The following is a 21,292-nucleotide window of genomic DNA, read 5'->3' as shown; positions in this document are numbered from 1 at the left end:
TCTTATCTTTGTGTTTAAAAAAAAAAAGACAACAGAATGATAAAGAAAATCTTTCACTCACTGTAGCTACCACATGACAAGACAACCTATTGAAAAAGCAAACCAATTCAATCACGCATTGTTTGGTCTATAAGGCACCAAGTAACCAGTTTGACAGTTTGTGTCCCCCCCCAGTGAATTGGCTTATTTCATTGGATTCAGTGAATCGGCTGGTTGTTGGGGCTTTGTGTGGACACAGCTCTCATTTTGTGAGGCCTAGAACGGAGTTAAAGTTTCTAGTGTGAATAAAAACCAGCTGGGGAATTGGACAGCTAGCTCCCCAGGGAGGGATGTTGCATTTTGACAGACAAGCTGAATGGTATGAAATATGAGCTCTTTGTAACCTGCTCGGGAAAGACTCTCAGTGTGTGCTTCAGAAAAGGCTAGGCCTACTCAATGTGCTGTGAGGCCAAATAAATACCATAGCCTTAAAGATGGGGTGGGGGGGGGGCCTACTTGACCTTGGATTTTCTGATTCCTGAAAGAATTGCATCTTTTAAGAGAAGGATTTTTGCTCCAAAGCATGTGCTCATTCATTCATTTTGGGAAGGAAACCTCCAGTTCAGCGCACGGACGCTTAGTGAGCAGTGGTACCCCTGGCTTTGTGCTGAGGGCGCTGCGCGTGGTGGTGTGTTCATCTAGCTTACCGTCAAGGGATGGCCGATTTTAAATACGCGCTGACATGTATTTTGAATACTGTCACAGAGGAGCTACAGGGTGCTAAGGGATTGTAGAGCAAGGAGTTTTAACCTCAGCGAGGGTCCGGTAAAGCTCCCCAAGGCAACAGTGTGTAAATGGAGACTTACAGAGTGAGGCGGACAAAGGCAGTGAGGGTGGAGGTTTTCTGGGGAGAGCTCTTGAGAAAACAGCGTGGAACTTGGAGCTGGGGGAAAGAAAGAAAAAATAAAAAACAACACGTGGAAGAAACCTAGAGTGGTTGCTGTGGAGAGTGAAGGGGAAGCAGGCCGGGGATAGCAGGGTTGCGAATACCGTGGGGTTTCATCCTTCCCCGGAGGTACCGACGCTTGCTGTGCGCCAGGTGCGGCACCAGCCCTTTTCCCGTTGCCGCCGCCCATGTTGGTGTAGTTTTCTAAATGGAGGAGCTGAGATTTTTGAACCCGCTCTTCTGACCTCCGCTTCCAACGGGTCGATAGAGTCCAGCCCGCAAGAAAGATGGTAATCTTCAATAGCCAGGCACACATTTGGACCACTCAATCAGTCTAGTAATTTGTTCATTTCAGACAAAGGACTGTGATTATTATCTAAAAAAATCCATTTCCCTACACTACCCCCTAAGAATGGCCTGGTGCTATTTGTTTCTGGCTTCAGAGTCTAGTTGAGTAGAGGACAAAAAAGGCATGGGGACACTGAAATAGCGACTGGAACTTTGAGAAATTGTTTTGAACTGGTGTCATGCGTTTTCTCAGTTTATTTTAAGCCCAAAGAACTGCTGTAGTGTGTTTTTGGTGACAAAAATAGACTATCTTTAACTATGGGCCTTAGCTTATAGCACACCTGTTCTTAAAAAAAAAAAAAAATGACAATGGGCAACCCATATCTAGTTTTCAAAGAGCAGAGAATTGCTCTGATCATCACTGAACCAGCTTGTTCTCATCCACCACCTAGTGATACTGAAATATCTTTTTAGGACCCAAATTATTTCAGCAGGAGTCAAGAATCACCTCTGCTTCCATAGAGAAAGGTCTTCTGAATGCATTTTATCCAGTATTTGAGAAGAGGCAAGCAGATAAAAACTGACCTGTAACTCTGGGAAGTCCGAATTCAGTGAGTGTTGGATCAGGCAGGATGTTTGTAAAAAAAACTTTCCTGGGACTAGTGGACCCTCCTTCCTAGTTAGCCCGCTGTTGCACTGGCCGTTCAGTCTGAGACAGCAGCAGGGGCTGACCCAGATTTGCTAGACTTCATGCCTTTCTAGAGCAGCAGGCTGTGGTCTCGCTTGATTTGGGGCCTGTGAAGGGATGGCACATGTCTTTTCCCATCCTGGGAGAGGATTAGGGATGCTAGGAAGGCAGAGACTTTATGCTGCTTCCTTTCCCAACCCTAAAAAAAGATGCCCCGAGACAGTGGGTGACCTGGCTGTAATACTAACTGGCAGCGTGAAGGAGAGCAAGTCTAATAAGCGTTTGTGCTTTCATAACAGACTTTGCCAATGAGAACAGATCCACCCTCAGGTTTTCTCTTAAACTTGGGCTTAGATTTTTTTCAGAGCCAGAAGAGGGAGCACCAGTTAACCAAGAATACATTTGGGGCACGAGTGAGTAACGTAATTGAAAAGGTTCTTTTGAAGCTCTGTTGGAAATAAGAACGAATCATTACTCATCAGAAAGCTGTAATGTTGAATATAGAATGCGAGAGGTGCTTTGGGGGAAACCTGTAGTCACGTTGTGTATGGAATCTTGGTTTTTGTAAGACTCCTCCCAGTTACCCTTAATCCAGAGTCAGCCAGTACACTGCTTGGCAAACCGTGGCGAGAGGGGAGGGCCTCTCGAGGGCTTTGCTAATATCACTCTTGGGAGGGAGAACTGTTCTCATTCAGAGGGCACTATCCCTGTCCCAGACTACATTCTGTCTATGGCATTCCTCCTTTAAAAAAAAAAAGAGAGAATCCAGCAACCTGCATTCTGTTTTTTATTTCCTTCATTAGAGAGGTTACCAAGCGTTTAAAAGACTGCTAGGTGGTACAACTGTGGTGATCATATGTTCTGACTTTAAAATCTGGTTAAATAATTTGACATGTATTAAAGGTATTTTGTAGAGACCAGGAGAGAATATTTGAAGTTGTCAGCTCAAAATCGCTAAATAGCTGTACCTGCTATTCCCACAGAAGATAGAATGTTCTTTATCCGGAAGGAATGGCTGAGCTCTCCATTGGAGCCGTGGGAGACTCTCTTCCTTTGTGGCTCAGTTGTTACTGAGCCTGGTGTCTAGATCAGCTTTGCTTGCCAGGGATATATCTTTCTTTTACCAGTTAGATTGTAAGTTCGTTGAGGGGGATAGAGGACTTTGGTCCTGGGATTAGCCCTGCTGCTAGTTTGCTCTGTGACCTTGGGCATAATTCGTTAAAAAACAAAAATGCTAAGATCCTTACTGAGTTAAGTAGGGTAACAGTCACATGTGTACATAGATGACTGTCCTTTATCCAGTGGCCACACAGTGACATAGGGAATTCATTACCTCATCTGGTTTTTAAAAGGGAGTCTGGGACGGTAGTGCCAGTATAAGACCTTCTGAGCCTCGCCTCCTCCATCCGCGGAAAAGGAGCACAATTTAGGAGAAGAAAAACTTCTGTACATACAGAGATAGTCCTCATCTCAGCTAAACTTGAAAAAATATAAAGAAATATTGGCCCTGTGCGCTATTAGAAACTGTTTTTGTTCAGGAAATTTATGGAGTGCCTACTGCATATCAGGTCCTGGAACCCACTCATCTTGCAGCCTGATAGAAAGGGCCCTTCTGTCAGTCGCTTCTCATTCTTCGCATGGCATTCGAACCTTTTTCTTGTCCCGGTGGACTCCAGAGGGACCCCCGTGGGCTTACAGATGTCTTCCTACTCCACCAGAGTTGGGAGTTTCCCTTTATGCTCTTTTCTTGTTTCGAAAGCCAAGGGGCCAGTGGGAAATTCCAGCCACCGTCTCTTCGCAGTGCCGTCCTGGCAGAAACTGTTGGTTCGTTTCTTTGTTTCCTTTGCCACCTGGGTATTATCAAGACTAAGAATCGGGCCTGTTTTTAAGGAAACTGAAGTAAAGAACAATGCACTGTGTTGCTCGTTCAAAAAATAGATCCATGCAAAAGAACAAGATGAAGGTGGTTCAAACTGACCCGGTCCTTGGTTTTTGTCATTTCATCATAGAGTTCACGTAGGGGAAAAAGGGGCTTTGGTGTTTATAGATCACTAGCCTCTGGAGCCTGGCTCTCTCAGTGCTGGGTGTGACTCTCTCAGAGCTTGATTTCTCACCTGTAAAATGGTGCTAATAACCCTTACCCTGAAGATGGTTGTAGGGTTTCAGGTAATTGTGCAAAGTACCTAGCAGTGGCCTGCACATGGCCACTCCAGATTAATCACTGGTTTCCATTTTTGACCCAATAGGACTCTAAACTTAGAGGCACAGATGTGTAGATTATTCTCAGGGCTTGGTCTCCTCTGGCTAGATGCTTTTTTTCAATTCAGCCTGCTCTGTGAGTGCCCTCGAAAGAAGATTGATGTTGGGATGGTGTTACTTTCTCCTCTCCAAGAGCCTGCTGCTTGGAGGGCCCCAGGGACTCCATAATGAGCGACCCACGTCTGACCGGGGACTGAGACAGCTGGCAGGCCACTCACAAGAGTGGCGTTTCCATCTGACATGTGCCCAGTAACCCTTCAGGTGCCTGATGTGTTGTTTGTCATACCGACAATCTGGCCCACCTCTTAGTGTGTACCACAAAGTCTGATTTCCTTACTAGAAAGGTTTAGAATTCGTTGTGCAAGAATCCCCATCCTAATTTTGTGACACCCTACAGAGCCTTCACTTACTTCTAGGAGGTGTTTTGACATTCGATAAACCAGGGTTTGTTTAAATCTGAGAGGGAGAATCCATGTCATTTAGTAACGGGAGTTGATCCTGTTGATAAAGCTTACTCTCCATTTCTGCATTTTGTAAGTTGAAGCACTGAACTCGGGTCTTGGATTCTTTGGGACGAGAGGCATAAGGGCAGTATCCAATTTAGTCTTCCATCGAATGGCAGAATCTCCTTGACAGTGGTGTGGCAGAGGTATGTAGTTTGCAACCTGTGCTTGGAATATTTATACAGAGCAGTCCCTTCCTTTTTAAACACCTGGGGATTTTGTTTTTTAAATTTCTCTTTATATTTAAGGCCAAAATTGCCTGTGTTCTCTTCGTATCTCTTTCAGCATAACCCTTTGGAATTATATAAAATAATCTCTCTTTCCAAGAGATAGTCCTATAGCTGTATGAAGTAGTTGTCATAATGCTCCATTCCTTCCTTTTCCAGCTTAAAGATCCCTGGTATTTTATGTGAGTGGGCCTCTATTACCTTAGAAACTCTCCAGATTGTCGGTGTACCCTTAATCATTTATTCAGCTATCCATTCATTCATTCTGCCTCTCCCAGGACCTTTCAGGGAAGGGCCGTGAACCATAGTGGTTAAGAGAGCAAGCTTTGTAGTCAAAACTGACTTGGGCAAGTAACTGAATTTTTCTACGACTCCGCTTCATCTGTAAAATGGAGTTATTAACCCCACACCCTTGGAGCTGTTGTGAGTCTGGAATGAAATAATACATCTAAGGAACTTAAGCAAGGGTCCAGTACATAGTATTCAGTTGATAGATGGTAAAGTTTCTAGTTAACTTAGATTGTTAGAACACACCTCATCATCTTGTTCTGGTATTGAGAAGGTGGAGGAAGGAAGTATAAGATTAAAATTGATCGTTTACTAGAACTATGGTTAGAAGGCTTGGTAGGGGCATCTGGGTGTCTCAGTTGGTTAAGCGTCCGACTCTCAGTTTCAGCTCAGGTCATGATCTCATGGTTTGTGAGTTCAAGCCCCACATCGGCTCTGCGCTGACAGTGCAGAGCCTGCTTGAGATTTTCTCTCTCTCTCTCTCTCTCTCTCTCTCTCTCTCCCCCCCCCTCCCCTGCTTGTTCTCTCTCTCTCAAAATAAATGAAAATATAAAAGTAAACTTAATTTAAGAAAAAGAAGGCCTTATGGTGATTAGAAAAAAAGTTCCATTTTTTATTCCTTAACAATTTATTTGGAAGCATCAGTTTTATTGAAGAACAATACTGTTGTCAGTTTTGACAGGGAAATTCTGCAAGACTGAGACTGATAAAAAGAATGTCGCTGAAATCCAGATGGTCTTCTTGTATATTCAGAATCTGTAGCTAATAATTTGAACTGTATGGCATTTTTAAGGGAGAGCATCGCTTGACTCATGGTTATCCGGTTGCCACAATGTGTGACAACAGAAGCACTCGCCCCTGTCTTTCCTCGAATTACTGGATGGCCACTCTGTGGCTAGGCACTGAGCCAGGTCGCCCACATTTCACCTCAAGACCACCTTGTGAGGAGGCCCTGTCCCTGAGATGCTAATCAGTCACTTACCCAGAGTCACAGGACTTGTCTGTCAGGAATCAGACCCAGGTCTGCTAAGATTTCAGATCTTAAATTCTTTATGTTATACTTCATATAAATAGAAGATGTCAGGGAGAGAGTCTAGATTGGTTAGATTATCTCATGTAAAGATACATCATAAATCACTCATTTGCTTTTCCTTACTTCTTTGGTAAAAAGTCTAGGTCCGAGCCTGTTTGCCTCCGGCAGGCAGTCTGGAAGGGGAAGGAACAGTGGCCACTCCCTGCAACCTGAGAGGCGGTGTGGCTGCATTTATGAGGAGTGGGACAGGGGCAGGGGTGAGCCTCGTGGAGCCTCTGTGGTTCTTCTCTGGAACGCCAAGATCCATTCGCCTGGCGGTACAGTCTTCCAGACTGACCCAGTTAGCAGGCTCTGTGTAGAGTGGATGGTCTTTGCCTTTTGGTGGTCATTGCAGGTAATGTCAACCAGCTTAGAGATGGGCTTGTGCCTTCTTTCGTGTACGTTTTCTTCTCAGTTGTTCTTTTTCTTTGGTACTTGTTTGCACAGGAAGTCCTCTGAGAATCTCAGACTAAACAGGAAGCGATTTGTTCCCATATAAATAGAGGTACCAGAAGAAACGAAGATGGGCAGGAAGAGGAATGCGAATGGTTGACCCTGGCTAGTTAGTTGTCCCTCCAGTGGATTTTATGCAAAGATCCCTAAATACTTTCAAGTTTATAGGTTGCGTATATTTGTAATAAATCTGCCCTCTAAATTCATCACGTTAACTTGGACATGAAACCGAATTGCCGGAGCTACACCTGGGTCCATTTACCTTGCTCCTGTTTGGTTACCCTTTTCCTTAGTAGATATTTTAACAGAAGTCCAGAATTTCAGGTACGTTTTTGTCACTTTTAGGAAATTTACCGTTTGTTCAGAGCATTTTTTCCTCGTGTGAGCTTCAAAATAAAAGGATTGAATAATTTTGGAGCAGAATATCTCAGAGAGGTCTATGAGCCTGAGCTTTGGAGACAGACCCTCCTGGGTTTGAATCCCAGCACTATGACTTACTAGTTGTGTGACTTAGGCACGTGGGACATTTTTCCTTGATTCAACGGAACATCGTGAGGTTTAAAAGAAGTAATATTTGGGACCTGGCTTGGTACACGGTGAGCTCTCAAGTGGTTGCCGCTGCTGCTGCTCCTGCTCCGGAGGAAGGGGGCTGCTGGGAAAGAAGAGACAAGTATTACCTTCTTTGTCATGTTTGCTCAGTTGGTTTTACCCTTTCCTGATTCGATAGCCATTGAGAATTAACCCCGGGCTAATGTATGGAAGGGAATTCTCATTTGGAGCTTTCAGCTGTAGCAGAACACATGCTCTATTTCTTTTCTGGAAAGAGGAAATTACTCATTCTCCATTCCATCTTTTATCTTTTTAAAGATTTTAGCCGTCTTGAGTGTATGACATTCATTATCCATGTGGGATGTTCGGAAAACTTCCTGTTTACTACAGGGCACCCCTGATAAAGGATGTGGATAGCCATCTCGTTGTTATTAACTCAGCATGGCCTGCTTCTTCTAAACACCTTTGTGTCGATAATGCAGTCTCACACTCAGGGTGTGACTGTGTGTCAACTGGCTGGCATCTTGTGTGATATTTGGAGGCTGGAAAATACAAAATTAGTGAGATGAGCAAATGGATCTCTATCCTGCTTGGAGTCTTCCCAGCAGTTTCCACACCACTGTGAATTCCCTTCTGGAAGCTTTAGCTGATGTTTAAGTCGCATGTTGATATTCACTTTGTTTTTGTTTTATGCTTTCTTTTCTCTTTCCTGTACAGAAACCAAAGCCCAAACCCCGGCCGTCCATCACAAAGGCAACCTGGGAGAGTAACTATTTTGGGGTGCCCTTGACAACTGTCGTGACTCCAGAGAAGCCCATCCCTGTGTTTATTGAGAGATGTATTGAGTACATTGAAGCCACAGGTAAGAGTGTTGTTACCTCAGAGCTGATCATGGCTTTCACTGTCCACGGGCTACTTTCTGGCGAGCTGAGCCATCTGGAGACTCTGGGATCAGCTCTCCTTAAGTGTGAGATGCTTTCTGAGAAGGAGCTGAGCAGTCTGGACAGCTGTCAGACTTATGGGTCTCCATCTGCGTGTAGTTTTGCGGCTGTTGTACGGGATCCGTGAGACCTTTCCGTGCACCAAGCAGCGTGTTTCCAGGCCTGCAGCTGTGGCTGGTTAGGTGCATTCTCTGTGCTCCCTCAGCTCCCTGTCAGAGCACCCACCCGGTTTGTCTGTGGCCTCGAAGATCTGTCAGCCGCTTGAGGGCGGGGAAAGGGGCGTGTTACCATTGTGTCCGCAGCCCTGTCCTGGGCACAAATGGTAATGAACTTTGGCTTAATAAAAACGAAGGAGTAGTCGTGACTGTTGCAGACCTTGGCCTTTGATCAGGAGCCTGGGATTCATTATTGATAGAATTCTTTCCCTGGGGTAAAAAAAGCCCAGCTAGGATCCTTGGATATCTTCTGGTCAGGCAGCTGTATTTCAGCTCCACTGACAACTTGGTGTTACTGCAAAGAACAACTGTCTTAATGTTTTCTGCATCGTTCTCGAAGTGACAGATTTGTGCCTGTATTGAAAACATTTATTTGTTCATTAAGTGTTCTCGTAACGTGTCTCTTTGGCCTCCCTTTTGCCATTGTGTCCCTTGGTTTGGTTTTCTCCTGGATGCTCTCAGAGCTGATGAGCTTTGAGGAGAAGGTAGTCTAAGCGGGTGCATGGTTAGGTCAGTTCTTGGGCATTAGCATTAGTAGTTGAGCTCAAGAATATGGGTTTAAACAATTTGAAACCAAAGTAGGGGTTAGAGCCTCCCTCTGTGCTCTGATCCCGGTGTTCCCTGCCATGATGTTAAGTATCGTATGGTGTGCACAGCCCGTGGGTGCTGCAGATAATTTCAGCAGCATCCTAGTAAGCTGCGTGACGGTGTTAATATTTACGTAGGATGTGCCAAATCAGGGAAAATGGGTTTCAGGTTGAAGCCTGCTAAAGCAGACTTCGTGGTTATTTCCAGGGTTTTCTCTGCGACACACCAGGGTTGAATCACGGCGAACACTTTGCCTAATCTAACAGCAGATCTGCAGCTTTGTTTAGTCCGTTCTGTCCCCAGAATGGGGGCGCTTTTGTCAGTGTCCATCTTTTTGACGCTGGTTTTAAAGATCAGTTTCTTTCTGGCACCTCTCCCTTGTGCAAGGGGAAAAACTGCACAAAGGTCCCACTCAGGTGATTGAGGCCTTTACATGTTGACCTAGCACTTCAGAAAGATACCCTGTGTCATTCTGGGGGAGGGGAAGGTTGCTTTCTCCTTACCTTTATTTTCAAGTATTTTCGATTTATTGGAAAAATTACAAGTTTAAACAAATTGGAAGTTACAAAAATTCCCAGGTTCCTTCAGTGTTAGTGTTTTAGCACTTTCCCCCACACCATTCTCTCTATATAGATAACTGTCTGAAATATTTGAAAGTTTGCAGATCTGATGCAGCTTTACTTCTAACTACCTCAGTGGGTAATTCCTAAAAACATTCTCTTACGTAACCACCGTGCGGTTATCAAAATTAGGACGTAAACATTGACCCGACGCTAACCTGTCCTCTGTTTTCATTTCATTAGTTGTCCCATTAATGTCCTTTATGGCAAAACACAAAAATATTTTGGGCCCGGGAGCTAATCCTGGACCACACGTTAGGTTTAGTCGTCGAGTCTCGAGGCTCTTTCGATCTAGAACAGTTTTTAGTCTGTTTTTCATGGCCTCAATAGTTTGAACTACAGATTAGTTATTTTGTAGGACGTTCCTCCTCAGTTTGGCGTTTTTGGGGGTTTTTTGTTTGCCTGTTTTTTGGGTGTTTTCCTCACGATTAAGTTCCTATTTGCACCTTGGGCAGAAACAGCAGGGAAGCGATGCCGTGTCCTTGTCGGTGCATCGCACCATGTGACACATGATGTCAGTTTGACCCATCACTGGTAACGTTCACTTGGACCCCTTGGTTAAGGTGGCCGTGTGGGCCGAGCTTCTCCACTGCAGAGCCACTCTCTCCCCATCGTTTGACTCCCTGGTTCCTTCAGCGTTGATCAGTCGGCATTCTCCTGTCAGGGGGAGCCTTCCCTTTGTAGGGGGAGCCTTTTGTGAACGGTCTCCTCAAGTGGCTCCCCTGTGGTAGCACAGGGTGCCTCAGTGTCACCCACATGCGCCCTAGCTGGGCACAGCAGTGGTCTTGACCAATCCCTCCCGCACCTTGCTTCTCTCGCTCTTAGACTGATTCGCTTTTTTTTTTTTTTTTGCAATTCAAGTTTATTTATTTTGAGAAAGAGAGAGAGAGAGCGAGCATGAGCAGGGGAGGGGCAGAGAGAGAGGGAGAGAGAGAGGATCCCAAGCAGGCTCCGCACTGCCAGTGCCGAGCCCGACACGGGGCTCGAACCCACGAACCGCGAGATCATGATGTGAGCTGAAACCACGAATCGGACACCTGACCAACTGAGCCACCCAGGTGCCCCCACTTTTCGGTATCCGATGACAAAATTATACCTCTCCTTGCCCTTGGATTTATGAATCCTTTTGGGTATGAGGCTTTATTTACCACCAGCCACTGCCAAGCTGCTGCTTTTCTTAAAGTTCTCTTAGACTGTGCCACTGTCCGCCCTGTCACCAAAGGGCTTGGAGCTTCAGGATCACCTCCGATCAGTTCCCAAGTCTGTCACTTCTACTTCCTCATCTCTCGGCTCTATCCTCTCTGTTTCATTTTTGCTTCCCCACCATCACCCCCCTCGTGTTGATTATATGACGGTTCCTCTACTAAAAACCTCTTTTTACTGCCTCATTGCCTACCAGGTGCCGGCCTCAGCAGTCTTGCCCTCCTCCCATGCGTGGTGCTGTTATGGTTGTCTGCCCGCCTTCCTGCCCCCCGTCTTCTTCTTCCCCCCTCTCTCTCTCTCTCTCTCTCTCTTCTTTCTTCCTTTTCTGTCCTCTGCTTTCTGTTTTATGCTACTACAGGCATTAATTTTTAACTTGTTTTTTACAAGGTGGGTGGCTCAGTTGGTTGAGCGTCCGGCTCTTGGTTTCGACTCAGGTCATAATCTCAAGGTTTCGTGAGTTTGAGCCTCACATCGGGCTCTGCACTGGTAGTGTGGAGCCTGCTTGGGATTCCCTCTCTTTCTCTCTCTCTCTCTCTCTTTCTCTCTCTCTCTCTCTCTCTCTCTCTCTCTCTCTCTCTCTGCCCCTCCCCTGCTTACATATACTGTTCCTCTCTCAAAATAAATAAATAAACTTAAAAAAATTACTTTTGCAAGAATACAAGCAGGATTTCTTTGTATTTTGCTGCTTTGCATGGGTTCTTCGTGTGGTTTGAAATGTATCCCACATTCCTCCTTGCCTCTGGAACTTGTCCTCATTCTTCAAGACTGCCCCACCCCCAGCAGCCGTTGGATGCAACCTCCCCGGTAGTTCTCAAGCATGTTTTCACTTCCTGGGAACAGGATTCTCTGCTCTCCTTGTCTTCTGAGAGTGTGGTACACAACATACATTACCTGTTGATTAAATGAGTGGTCTTCAGGCTGGAATACCTTAATTCCATTGTTTTCTTCTTTGTTTTCTTTGTCCTTTTAAAGTTTGATTACATACTTCCCCTCTTTGGCATTGGTTTGTACTTTTATAGAATTTCAGGGAAAAAAGTTAAACATGGAATCTGTGAATTTAATTCAGCATGTGTGTTTGGGGGGGGGGGGTGTGTTCTTTTCCCTGGAAGGATTTTTTTCCTCTTAGTAAAATTAAAGCATGTTCATTGTAGAAATTCAACAAAAGCCCAAAACTGTGAAAAAGTATTTAAAGAGTTGTTGATCTTCCACTTCGTGAAACCACTGTTAATAGTCTGATATAGTTCCTGATAGTCTTATTTCTCTGTATGTGTGTGTCGATTTTTATTTTTACATAATTACATAATGCACGTTATATTTACATGTAAATATTATATTTACATATCTACATAATATGTGGTATGATAGTTCTCAAAAATTTTTTCAGCATAACTTAGATGAGGCAAAAGAGCCCTGACTTTACCAGCTTACCTACTCCTATTTTCCTGCAAGGAAAGAATTCAGTAACCAAGAGGTGGGTTGAACGACCATTTTTTGAGAATCTCTGCTTTTTATTTATTTATTTATTTATTTTAATTTTTTTAATGTTTATTCAGATTTTGAGAGAGAGAGAGAGAGAGAGAGAGAGAGAGAAAGAGAGACAGTGCGAACAGGAGAGGGGCAGAGAGAGAAGGAGACACAGGATCCGAAGCAGGCTCCAGGCTCTGAGCCGTCAGCACAGAGCCTGATGTGGGACTCGAACTCACGAACCATGAGATCACAACCTGAGCCGAAGTCAGATGCTCAACTAACTGAGTCACCCAGGCGCCCTGAGAATCACTGCTTTTTAAAAAAATTTTTTTCAAGGTTTGTTTATTTTGGGGAGAGAGACCAAGTTCTAGAGGGGGAGGTACAGAGTGAGGGGGAGACCCAGAATCCAAAGCAGACTCCAGGGTCCCAGCTGTCAGTACAGAGCCTGATGCGGGGCTCGAACTCAGGAGCCATGAGATCACGACCTGAGCCAAAGTCGGACTCTCAACCAACTGAGCCACCCAGGTGCCCCGAGAATCACTGCTTTTTAAATCAGACATTGTTTTGTGAGTCTGTGAAGATACGGCTTTTTTTTTTAGTGTGAAGATCTAAGTAGTTTTACTAAGTAGTTTTACTAAGTATGCACGAGCTGGGTAGCATCCCATCAAGCAAGCAGAGAGGACCTCCCTCAAAAATACAACGTTCAATTGCCGCACGACGTTCCGGCAAAATAGATTATTTAACTATTCCCCTGTTTGGGGGCTCATGCAGCATTTTCTCCTGACGCACGTAAAGAACCAGATTCGCTGGGACAGACGTTTTGGGCTAGTGATACAGAGCTTCAGATCTGCAGTTAGGCCCGGTTTAGAATCGTTCCGCCTTACGCCCATCTGGAAACCGAGGGTGATGACAGGACCTGCCGCTCGGGCTGCCGCGAAGGTGCCGGCAGACTTGCACGGAGGCGCCGAGTGTGGCGCGTGGCCCAGGCAAGTGCTCAGTATGTGCCAGTTGTCGCCTTCGCCTCACCAGTAGTACATTTGGTTCTTCTTCCTATTGCCTGTCAGACTGTACCATAAATGTAAATATCTGTGACTTTTCTTTGCTCTCCAGCTTCCCCCCCCCCTTTTTTTTTTAAGAGAAAGAGAGCATGAGCAGGGAAGAGGGGCAAAGGGAGACAGAGAGAGAGAGAGAGAGAGAGAGAGAGAGAGAGAGAGAGAGAAACTCAGGCTGGATTCTGACACGGGGCTTGATCCCATGACCCTGGGATCATGACCTGGGCCAAATCAACAGTCAGACGCTTAACCGACTGAGCCACCCAGCACCCCTTTCTCCAGCTTTTAAATTGAATACAGTAAAACCCATGGAAGAGTTAAAAGAGTAGTATGATGATTCACTCAATATTGTGCCCCGTTTGCCCTTTCTTCTCCTCATTTTTATTGTTGTTAAATCATTTGAGAATAAGCTGCAGGTGCCACACATCCCTTCACTTCTAAAAAAATCTCGGCTTGTATCCCTAAGCTTAAAGAGTCTCTCTGTAACTGCATTAACATTATCACTTTTAGGAATAATAGCATTAATTCAGTAGTATTTCACATGCATTCCACGTTTAAATTTACTCAGTTGACTTTAAACTCTCTCTTCTAGCTAGGATTTTGTTCTAGGATCCAAGCCATGTTCACAGCGCATTTGGCTATTGCTTCCTTTGCACCTTTCAGTCCAAAACAGTTCTCTTTGCCTTTTGTTTTGTTTTGTTCTGAATGATGACCTTTTTTTTTTTTTTTTAAAGTCTAGACAGTTGTCTTGTAGAATGTCCCCTTGTGTGGTGTGCTGTCTGTACCTCTCCATCATCCTCAGCCCCCTTCTGACACCACCCACGGCTGCCTCATCATTGCGGCTCCTGTCTCAGCAGAGGCCTGGGACTGATGAGATTTTGTTGAATGATTGAATGAATCACAGAGCGTGTGTGTGCCCAGGTCTGACTTATCCTGAACTTGGACTTAGGAAAGCCTCTGCTGCCACCCCACCCGTCCATCCCATCGCTCCCTCTACTGCTCATGGTGGAAATCGTCGTATGACCCCAGTTTCAGGCGGTCATGTCTAGCTGATTGGAGATGATACTCCACATGAAACTTGTCTGCCAGGTCTGCCCTATGCAGCTCGAAGTCCAAAGTTGTCGTGTCCCTGTCTTTATGTCTGTCTCAGACACGTTGGCACTTGGCTTGTCCTGGCAAATAAAATACCGCACCGTCACTTTCAGAGGCCGTGCTTGGGAATTCACACTCCTGCCCACCAAAGTGAGAAAGAAAGATCCAGTGAGAAACCCAGAAGGAAGCCCCTCGCCTTGCATGCCTCAGGACCCTGGTTGCTCCCCACCTGCCACCTCATAGCCAGGGTCTGTCACAGCCAGCAGTGGGGAAGTGGTGGCATGACCGTTAGGAATTGGGACAACATGAACTATCCCATCACCTTAATATTTTTCCTAATTACAAAAGTAATAAATTTGCTCACAGTAAAAAAAAAAAAAATTATTATAAATACAGATCTAGAACAGAAAGTGAAAGTCCCTTACAGTCTCATCTCCAGAAGTAATCTGCATTAATAGATGGATTATGTTTTCTGCTAGTACTCCCCCCCCCCCCCAATGTTTCACAGCACGAGATCGTGCGTGCGCTGTTCTGCAGCTTATTTTTTGTTTTAATTTAACACTGCATACACCTTGGGCATCGTCTTTTTAATTCCATCTCCAAGCCAGCTAACTTGCATTTTAATCTTGGACCTGAGAAGAGAGGGTGGCAAGAGTTGGGGGCAGGGTGGGGGCTGGGGTCTCGGGGAGTGTACGAAGAGAGGCTTCGTTGGCAAGCAACTCCGTATTCCAGGGGCGGCCCACGGCAGGTTCCTGTGACTGCTGTGTTTCCTCCTCAGAGTTTGCGAGTAAACTGCCGAGCCCCCCTTGACACAGATCGTAAGGCAAGGATCGCTGCCTTCTCGCCTCACAATTTGCTGCTCCTGCTGTGTGTTACCAGGACTCTGTGGGAGCTGGAGATTGCTTCTGGCTTGCACCTTTTTTTTTTCCTGAGCTTTCCGACCAGTTCACTCACCCTCGTTTCATATTTCCTGAAAAACTGGAATGTGTTTGGGGTGTCTGGGTGGCTGAGTCAGTTGAACGTCTGACTTCAGCTCAGGTCATGATCTCGTGGTTTGTGGGTTCGAGTCCCGCGTCGGGCTCTGTGCTGACAGCTGAGAGTCTGGAGCCTGCTTTGGATTCTGTGTCTCCCTCTCTCTGCCCCTCCCATGCTCGTGCTCTCTCTCTGTCTCTCGATAATAAATAAACATGAAAAATAAACAAAAGTGGAAAGTGTTCAAGAAGTGGCCCATAGGTAGAACAGCTTTCAGATTGATTTGCAGATGGTTTTAGCCCAGCCCAGCCTCAGAGACAGCCTCTGTGCTTGCTGTGCTAATAGGACGGCAGCTCGTCCCTTGCGGCTCTGGTTACCTGATCAGGCCGGGAGGGGGCACGTCGCGACTGCAGCTGCTCTGGGGCCACCGCTGCCATTTGGACTGCCTTTGTATTTCTGGCTAGAACACTTCCCCCCCAGTTTTCCTCCACGTGGAAAATCGTCAGGGCATTGGAGCCCCTGCTCCCCTTCTATAGCAGTGTGGTGCCAAGTGAGGAGAGAACATTGGCCAAGCCAACCTGAGCTCTCTGATGCGTGGCAGGGAGTAGGAATATTCAGCCCTGTCCAGAGTTTATCTCGCTGGAGTCAGGGTGGGGACTTACTTTTAGAGCCTACTCACAGTCCTGAGAATAATTTCTCAGGAGAAGTATGCTGTCTTTACACCTCACTGTGGTCATAAAACTAAGGTTTTAAATCCCAGGTCTCCGGGCCAGTTCTGGGTCAAGGTTCTCTTCCCACAACTGGGGGAAACATCCATGTCCTGCAGCATAGAAACCCCCTGAGGGAGCTTCCAAGTGTCACTGCTCCCCGGCCTGAAGGTCTAGTCTCCCGGAGGCCGAGTGCTTCGTGCCGTGCTCATCTGGGCTCTGCGGCACGTATTCCCCAGGCCTGTGGCCTCGCTGAAGACCGCATTCTCTGGGAATGACTTCTCTGAATGATGTAATGTGTGAGACCAGACCCCCTTGCTCCCTCTTTCTGTGATCTTTAACCTTTTTCTTTTGGCAGTGGGAGGGGGCAGGGTGACAATAGCAAAAATGGTTTCCATCTAATAATCTTTTTCTTAATTGCTTTGCTCAATTGCTAAGAGGTGGCGAATTCCTGGCACCTCCGGCAAGTGCCACAGAGGGCTGAGGAAAGAAATTGTTCCCAGGGAGAGGCGGTTTCATTTGGGCAGAGGGCCCCTCTCGTACATCTTGAATTATTATGTATTCAGACCCCACCGTATAAATAACTGGTAGGCCATGGTTTTGTTAGCGCATCTTAATTTCAGTCTGTCCCTGTGGAATGAAAAAGTCCCTGTAGTCAGGGAAGCCTGGCAGCTGTTTAAAATAATAATGCCAAACATGGTCTGCCATCACATGAACTCTCCCCATTTTCTATTCCTGACACATTTATGGAGTGCTCGCTATGACCCGGGCATTGTCCTGGGCACTTGGCATACGTGACCTCCATTCACAAGAGATTGTTTTGTTACTCCAAGAACCCAGATGTGGCGGGAAGCTGGCCCTTGGGAAGGGTCAACATCTTGTATCAAGCATAGGGAGGACTCAGTGTCCATAAAGTGCAGGGTTAGCCTGGCTGGAGAGAAGGTGGCAGCCTTCACGGTCTCTTCCACTCCTGTCTCGGAAGGACTCTCACCTGGTGACAGGAACGGGGCTCTGCCTTTCAGGGCAGCACCTACCTGGACACGATAGTGCAGCTGAAACTCCCGTGTATCTTCAAAGCCCTCTCTTGCGGGGCCTGCGGCTGAGCCACACACAGAGCCCTGGGGTTTTAGTGCCTGCCCTTAGCAGGCTGTGTCATGCAAGAGGGGCTTCCTTATTTGCCTTCTGGGGCGCTGCTCCTCAGTGGACAGCAGAATCCGGTCAGCATTGACCTCTCCTCTCCGGTTCAGTGGGAGAATGCAGGATACAGCACCAAGTAGTTATAGAAAGATAGAAACTTCCTGGTAAGTTGTTAGTAGGGTCTAAAATGTTTAGCTTACTGTCTTTTCGTTGAGGTTGGGGACAAAGTCTGCAGATTTCATTCATTCAGCAGATATTTACTGACTTTATATTAATGAAGCACCTACTATGCTAGGAACTGTGTTGAACTCGAGTCCCCCCCCCCCCCCCCCATGATGTCCAGAGACATAAGCACACAAATGCATAATTAATTCAGGCAAGGAACATTATTGGATTTTAAAATCACTGGGGAATGAAATGAGCGACAGGACCAAGTGAGGCTGTGGAGCAGTTAGAACCCTCACACGATGCTGATGGGAATGTAAAAGGGTAGACTCCCTTTGGAAAACTCTTTGGCAGTTTATTGAAAGCTAAATGCACACTTACCATTCTACTCCTAGGTATTTGCCCAAGAGAAATGAAAACATACTCACACAGAGACCTGTACTTAACTATTTCTAGCAGCTTCGTTCATGAGAGCCCCAAACCGGAAACCACCCAGTGTCCATCAACAGGTGAATAAACAAATTAGTCCTTCCACCCCTGGAATACTACGCAGGGGCCAAAAGAAATTCTAGCCACACGTAGCAGTATGGGGGAATCTCAGAAGCATTATATGCTGAGAGTGATTCAGGCCAGACACGAAAGATGACAAATTCTGATTCCATTTATATAAAGCTCTGTAAAATACAAACTGATCTCTAGTGACAGCGGGCAGATCAGTGGTTGCCTGGGAGCTAGGAGTGTCAAGAGGATTGATGGCAAGGGGGCATGGCAGCAATTGGGGGATGATGGAAATCTTCTATTCGAAACTATCAAATGTTATGTATACTTCAAATGGATAGAGTTCATCATGTATACATTATGCTTCGATAGTTAATTTTTAAAAACTAAAAACAAAAAAATCGCTGGAGAACAGTTCTGAAGGAACTTGATAGTTTCGTGGTCTCAAAATGTCACCCAGCACCAAGGAGATGAAGAGATCTGGGGGTCACCACCTTCACAAAGTGACCAGACCGGGTGCCCCTACTAGCGGTTCAACCAAGCATATATCTCCTTTGCTAAAACTATTTAATCTGAATCTTACCATGAAGAAACAATCAGATAAATCCAGAACGTGTTGCCTTTTAGAAGACAGCTGGCCTGGACTCAATAAAAAGGTGTCACAAAAAAGAAAAAAGTTTGAGGGCCTAACGCAACTTCTGTGTTTATAACATAAACCCCTTTCCCATTCAGATAGTCCAGTGGTGAGGCCCTAAGCTTCGACGTCACCCCTGGCATCCTGACTTTTGCAGGTAGTAGCTGGCCTTCAGCTTGAACCGGCTAAGCCCTATTTTTCTGTTCCTTCACAAGTTGGGAATAGAAATAGTAGGTCTTTCACAGAGAGTTTTTGAGAACTGGATGCATTCTTGTTTGTAATGTTCTCACATAATTCCTGGTACGTAGTCATCACTCAGTTGATGTTAAGCCATTTTTTGGTGGCTCCTGTCACCGACTTGCTGCGCTTGTAGAAATCCAAACAGGACTTCGCCCCAAAACAGTAGCGGATGAGATCGCACGGTGGTTTTTTTGGAACTTCTCATTGAAGTATAGCAACCATTAAGGAAAAGTACAGCCATCATAAGTGCAACTCAGTGAACTGTGTGCACAAACCGAACACAACTGTGCAGCCAGTTTAGGAAACAGAAGACGGGCGAATTCCCCTAGAAACCTTTTCCCAGGCATTACCACTACCCTGACTTCTAACGGTATAGAATGATTGTGTCTGTTTTTATGCTTTAAAGTGGACTTATACCAAATGCAGTTTGGGGCCTAGCTTTCACTCGACCATGATGTCTGCGAGATTCATCCCGTGGTTGAATCCATAAATTCACCCATGCTTGTGTGTGGTTGGAGACCATTCTCATCGCCGTATACGCTTTATACCCTTCCATCGCGTGAATAATCCACTCTTTATTTATTCATTCTGCTCTTCATGGACATTTGGGTACTTTCCAGTGTGGGGCTATTATAAATAGCGCTGCTGTGAACATTCTTGTAAATGAATTTTGGTGCGTATGTGAGCACTCGTGTGCTTCAAGTATATACCCAAGAGTGATGCAGTTTTAAATAATTAATTTTAGCGTGTTGAACATGATGTTTTAAAAGACACCAGTCCCTGAAGGGACAATCATCTGTGAGGCCGGGAACTAGAGCAGTAAGGGGTTCTCCTTACTACCTATTCACGGGTTGGTGTTTTGGATCTTTGAAGGAGTTAAGGGGTGGTTCTGGAAGGTCGCTTACGGGGACACAAAGCTGTCTCACATACTCTTTTAGCAGCTGGATCGTTCCCATTTGCAAAGCGTGCCTGGCCGGAGGAGTCTTGAATTCTTCCAGTACCTTGTGAGGTAACTTTTCTTTGCCGGGGTTCTGTCTGTGGTTTTGAGGTGAGGCTGTGGTCAGCACAGATCTTGATAACCCGGTGGGGTTTACTCGCGGTCCGTCGTAGGGGCTTTGCTCCCCGATTAGAGTTTGGCTGTTTTGTCGCACAGATAAGTAGGTGTTCTTACTGACATCCACCAGTGAGGCTCCAAAACGAAAGGCTCAGCCCTGCGGGCGGTTTGTGAGGGGAGGAAGGGTGAGGCTTCAGAAGCAGGGGTCTCTGAGGGCGAGTGCCGAGCCCTGCAGCCGCGGCCCGAAGGCCGGCCGTGGCTCTCACTCAGCCTGTCTGCGTCATTCGCAGGTCAGAGGTGGCCCTCATCTCCTCTGCGCAAATGGAAGCCCTCTATAAAAATGGTCTTTGACAGATACTCAGAGCTGTGACCTTCCTCCTGATTTAGCTCGTTTGCCTGGATAAACGAGCAGAGTGCTTTCTGTGTGGCAGATTTAAATTTCACCACTAATTGAGGGTAGCATCTTCAGGGAGAGACGCTCGCCATTAGAGCAGAGGCCTTTGGGAGATGGCCCGGCCACAAACACATCAGGGCAGATGAAGGCAGGAGGTGGAGATGAGGAGGGTACAGAGCGCACTGTCGTTAGTAACCGTGCCCACCGAGAAGCCACGCGAGGGCTTGTGCCGTAGGCCGGGGCACCGCACGCACACGCCACATACTCGTCAGGCAGGTTTTGGTAGCCCTCTGCCCCCGACTCGTCTTGCTGCCGAATAGTCTGTACAGGATGAGCCCGGAGCCAGGGTGCCTGGACTCAGATCTCCACGCTGCTGCTTGTGAACAAATGGTGAACCTCTCCGCGACTCCGTTCCTTGGCTCTAAAATGGGGGTGACGGTACCTTGAATCCTTGAGGTGCTTCGGTATGTTCAGGGCCTGATAAGAGTACGTGGCGGGTTGTGAGGGGTGATCAGCCTGGGCTGCTGCTGCTGCTTCTGGTGCTGCTCCCGTCGCCCAGGCTGCACCTTCCGCTCTGGGCGGGCCCCTGCCTGACCTTGAGGGAGCCCTCCTCCGCCCGGGCCCCTGCCGCGCCCGCGGGCCATTGTGCCCCTCACCTTTGAGGGCCGCCCAGGCGGCTCCTTCGGTGAGAGTAGCCCGGTGACTCCGTCTCCCTTCCGAGCCGAGACCTAGCGCAGGGCAGGTGAGGCGTGGACTTTAGAACCCATCACACTCCGTTTAAAATTCCAGCTCAGCTACTTCTCTTCGCTGAGCCGCCTCCCGTCTCCGAGGTCCTGAGATCCGTGCTTCCTGTGTGCAGTGCAGCCGTCGGGAGGCTGCGAGGGCTGAATGAAATCATGCGTGTGAGCCCCTTGGCCTGGCACATCGGAGACACAGAGCACCGGGGAGCCCCGGTTCTTTCGTGGTGAAATCTGGGGGGCTGAGCTTCCTGCTCGTCCTTAGTGTTTCGTGGGCCGGCTCGGAACCCCCGTCTAGCTGGTCTTTCCTCACCGTCAGCCTCT

At 46.7% G+C, this 21,292-nt stretch overlaps 1 protein-coding gene across 2 annotated transcripts in view; it reads left to right on the top strand.

Annotated features, from left to right (window-relative positions):
- The window catches only part of ARHGAP35 (Rho GTPase activating protein 35), a 121,967-nt gene that overhangs the window by 52,934 nt on the left and 47,741 nt on the right, over positions 1–21,292 (top strand). The window contains exon 3 of one of the 2 annotated variants that reach the window (XM_023245327.2): positions 7,970–8,114. In XM_023245327.2, the coding sequence (XP_023101095.1) occupies positions 7,970–8,114 (145 nt within the window). Of the gene's footprint in view, positions 1–7,969; positions 8,115–21,292 lie in introns of those variants that run through there. The other variant, XR_006590637.1, reaches the window with a different exon arrangement.

The sequence above is a fragment of the Felis catus genome, chromosome E2, assembly GCF_018350175.1.
Source record: "Felis catus isolate Fca126 chromosome E2, F.catus_Fca126_mat1.0, whole genome shotgun sequence".
Lineage (NCBI taxonomy): Eukaryota > Metazoa > Chordata > Mammalia > Carnivora > Felidae > Felis > Felis catus.
Note: the sequence above shows the minus strand (reverse complement) of the source record. Positions and strands in the feature narration are given on the sequence as shown.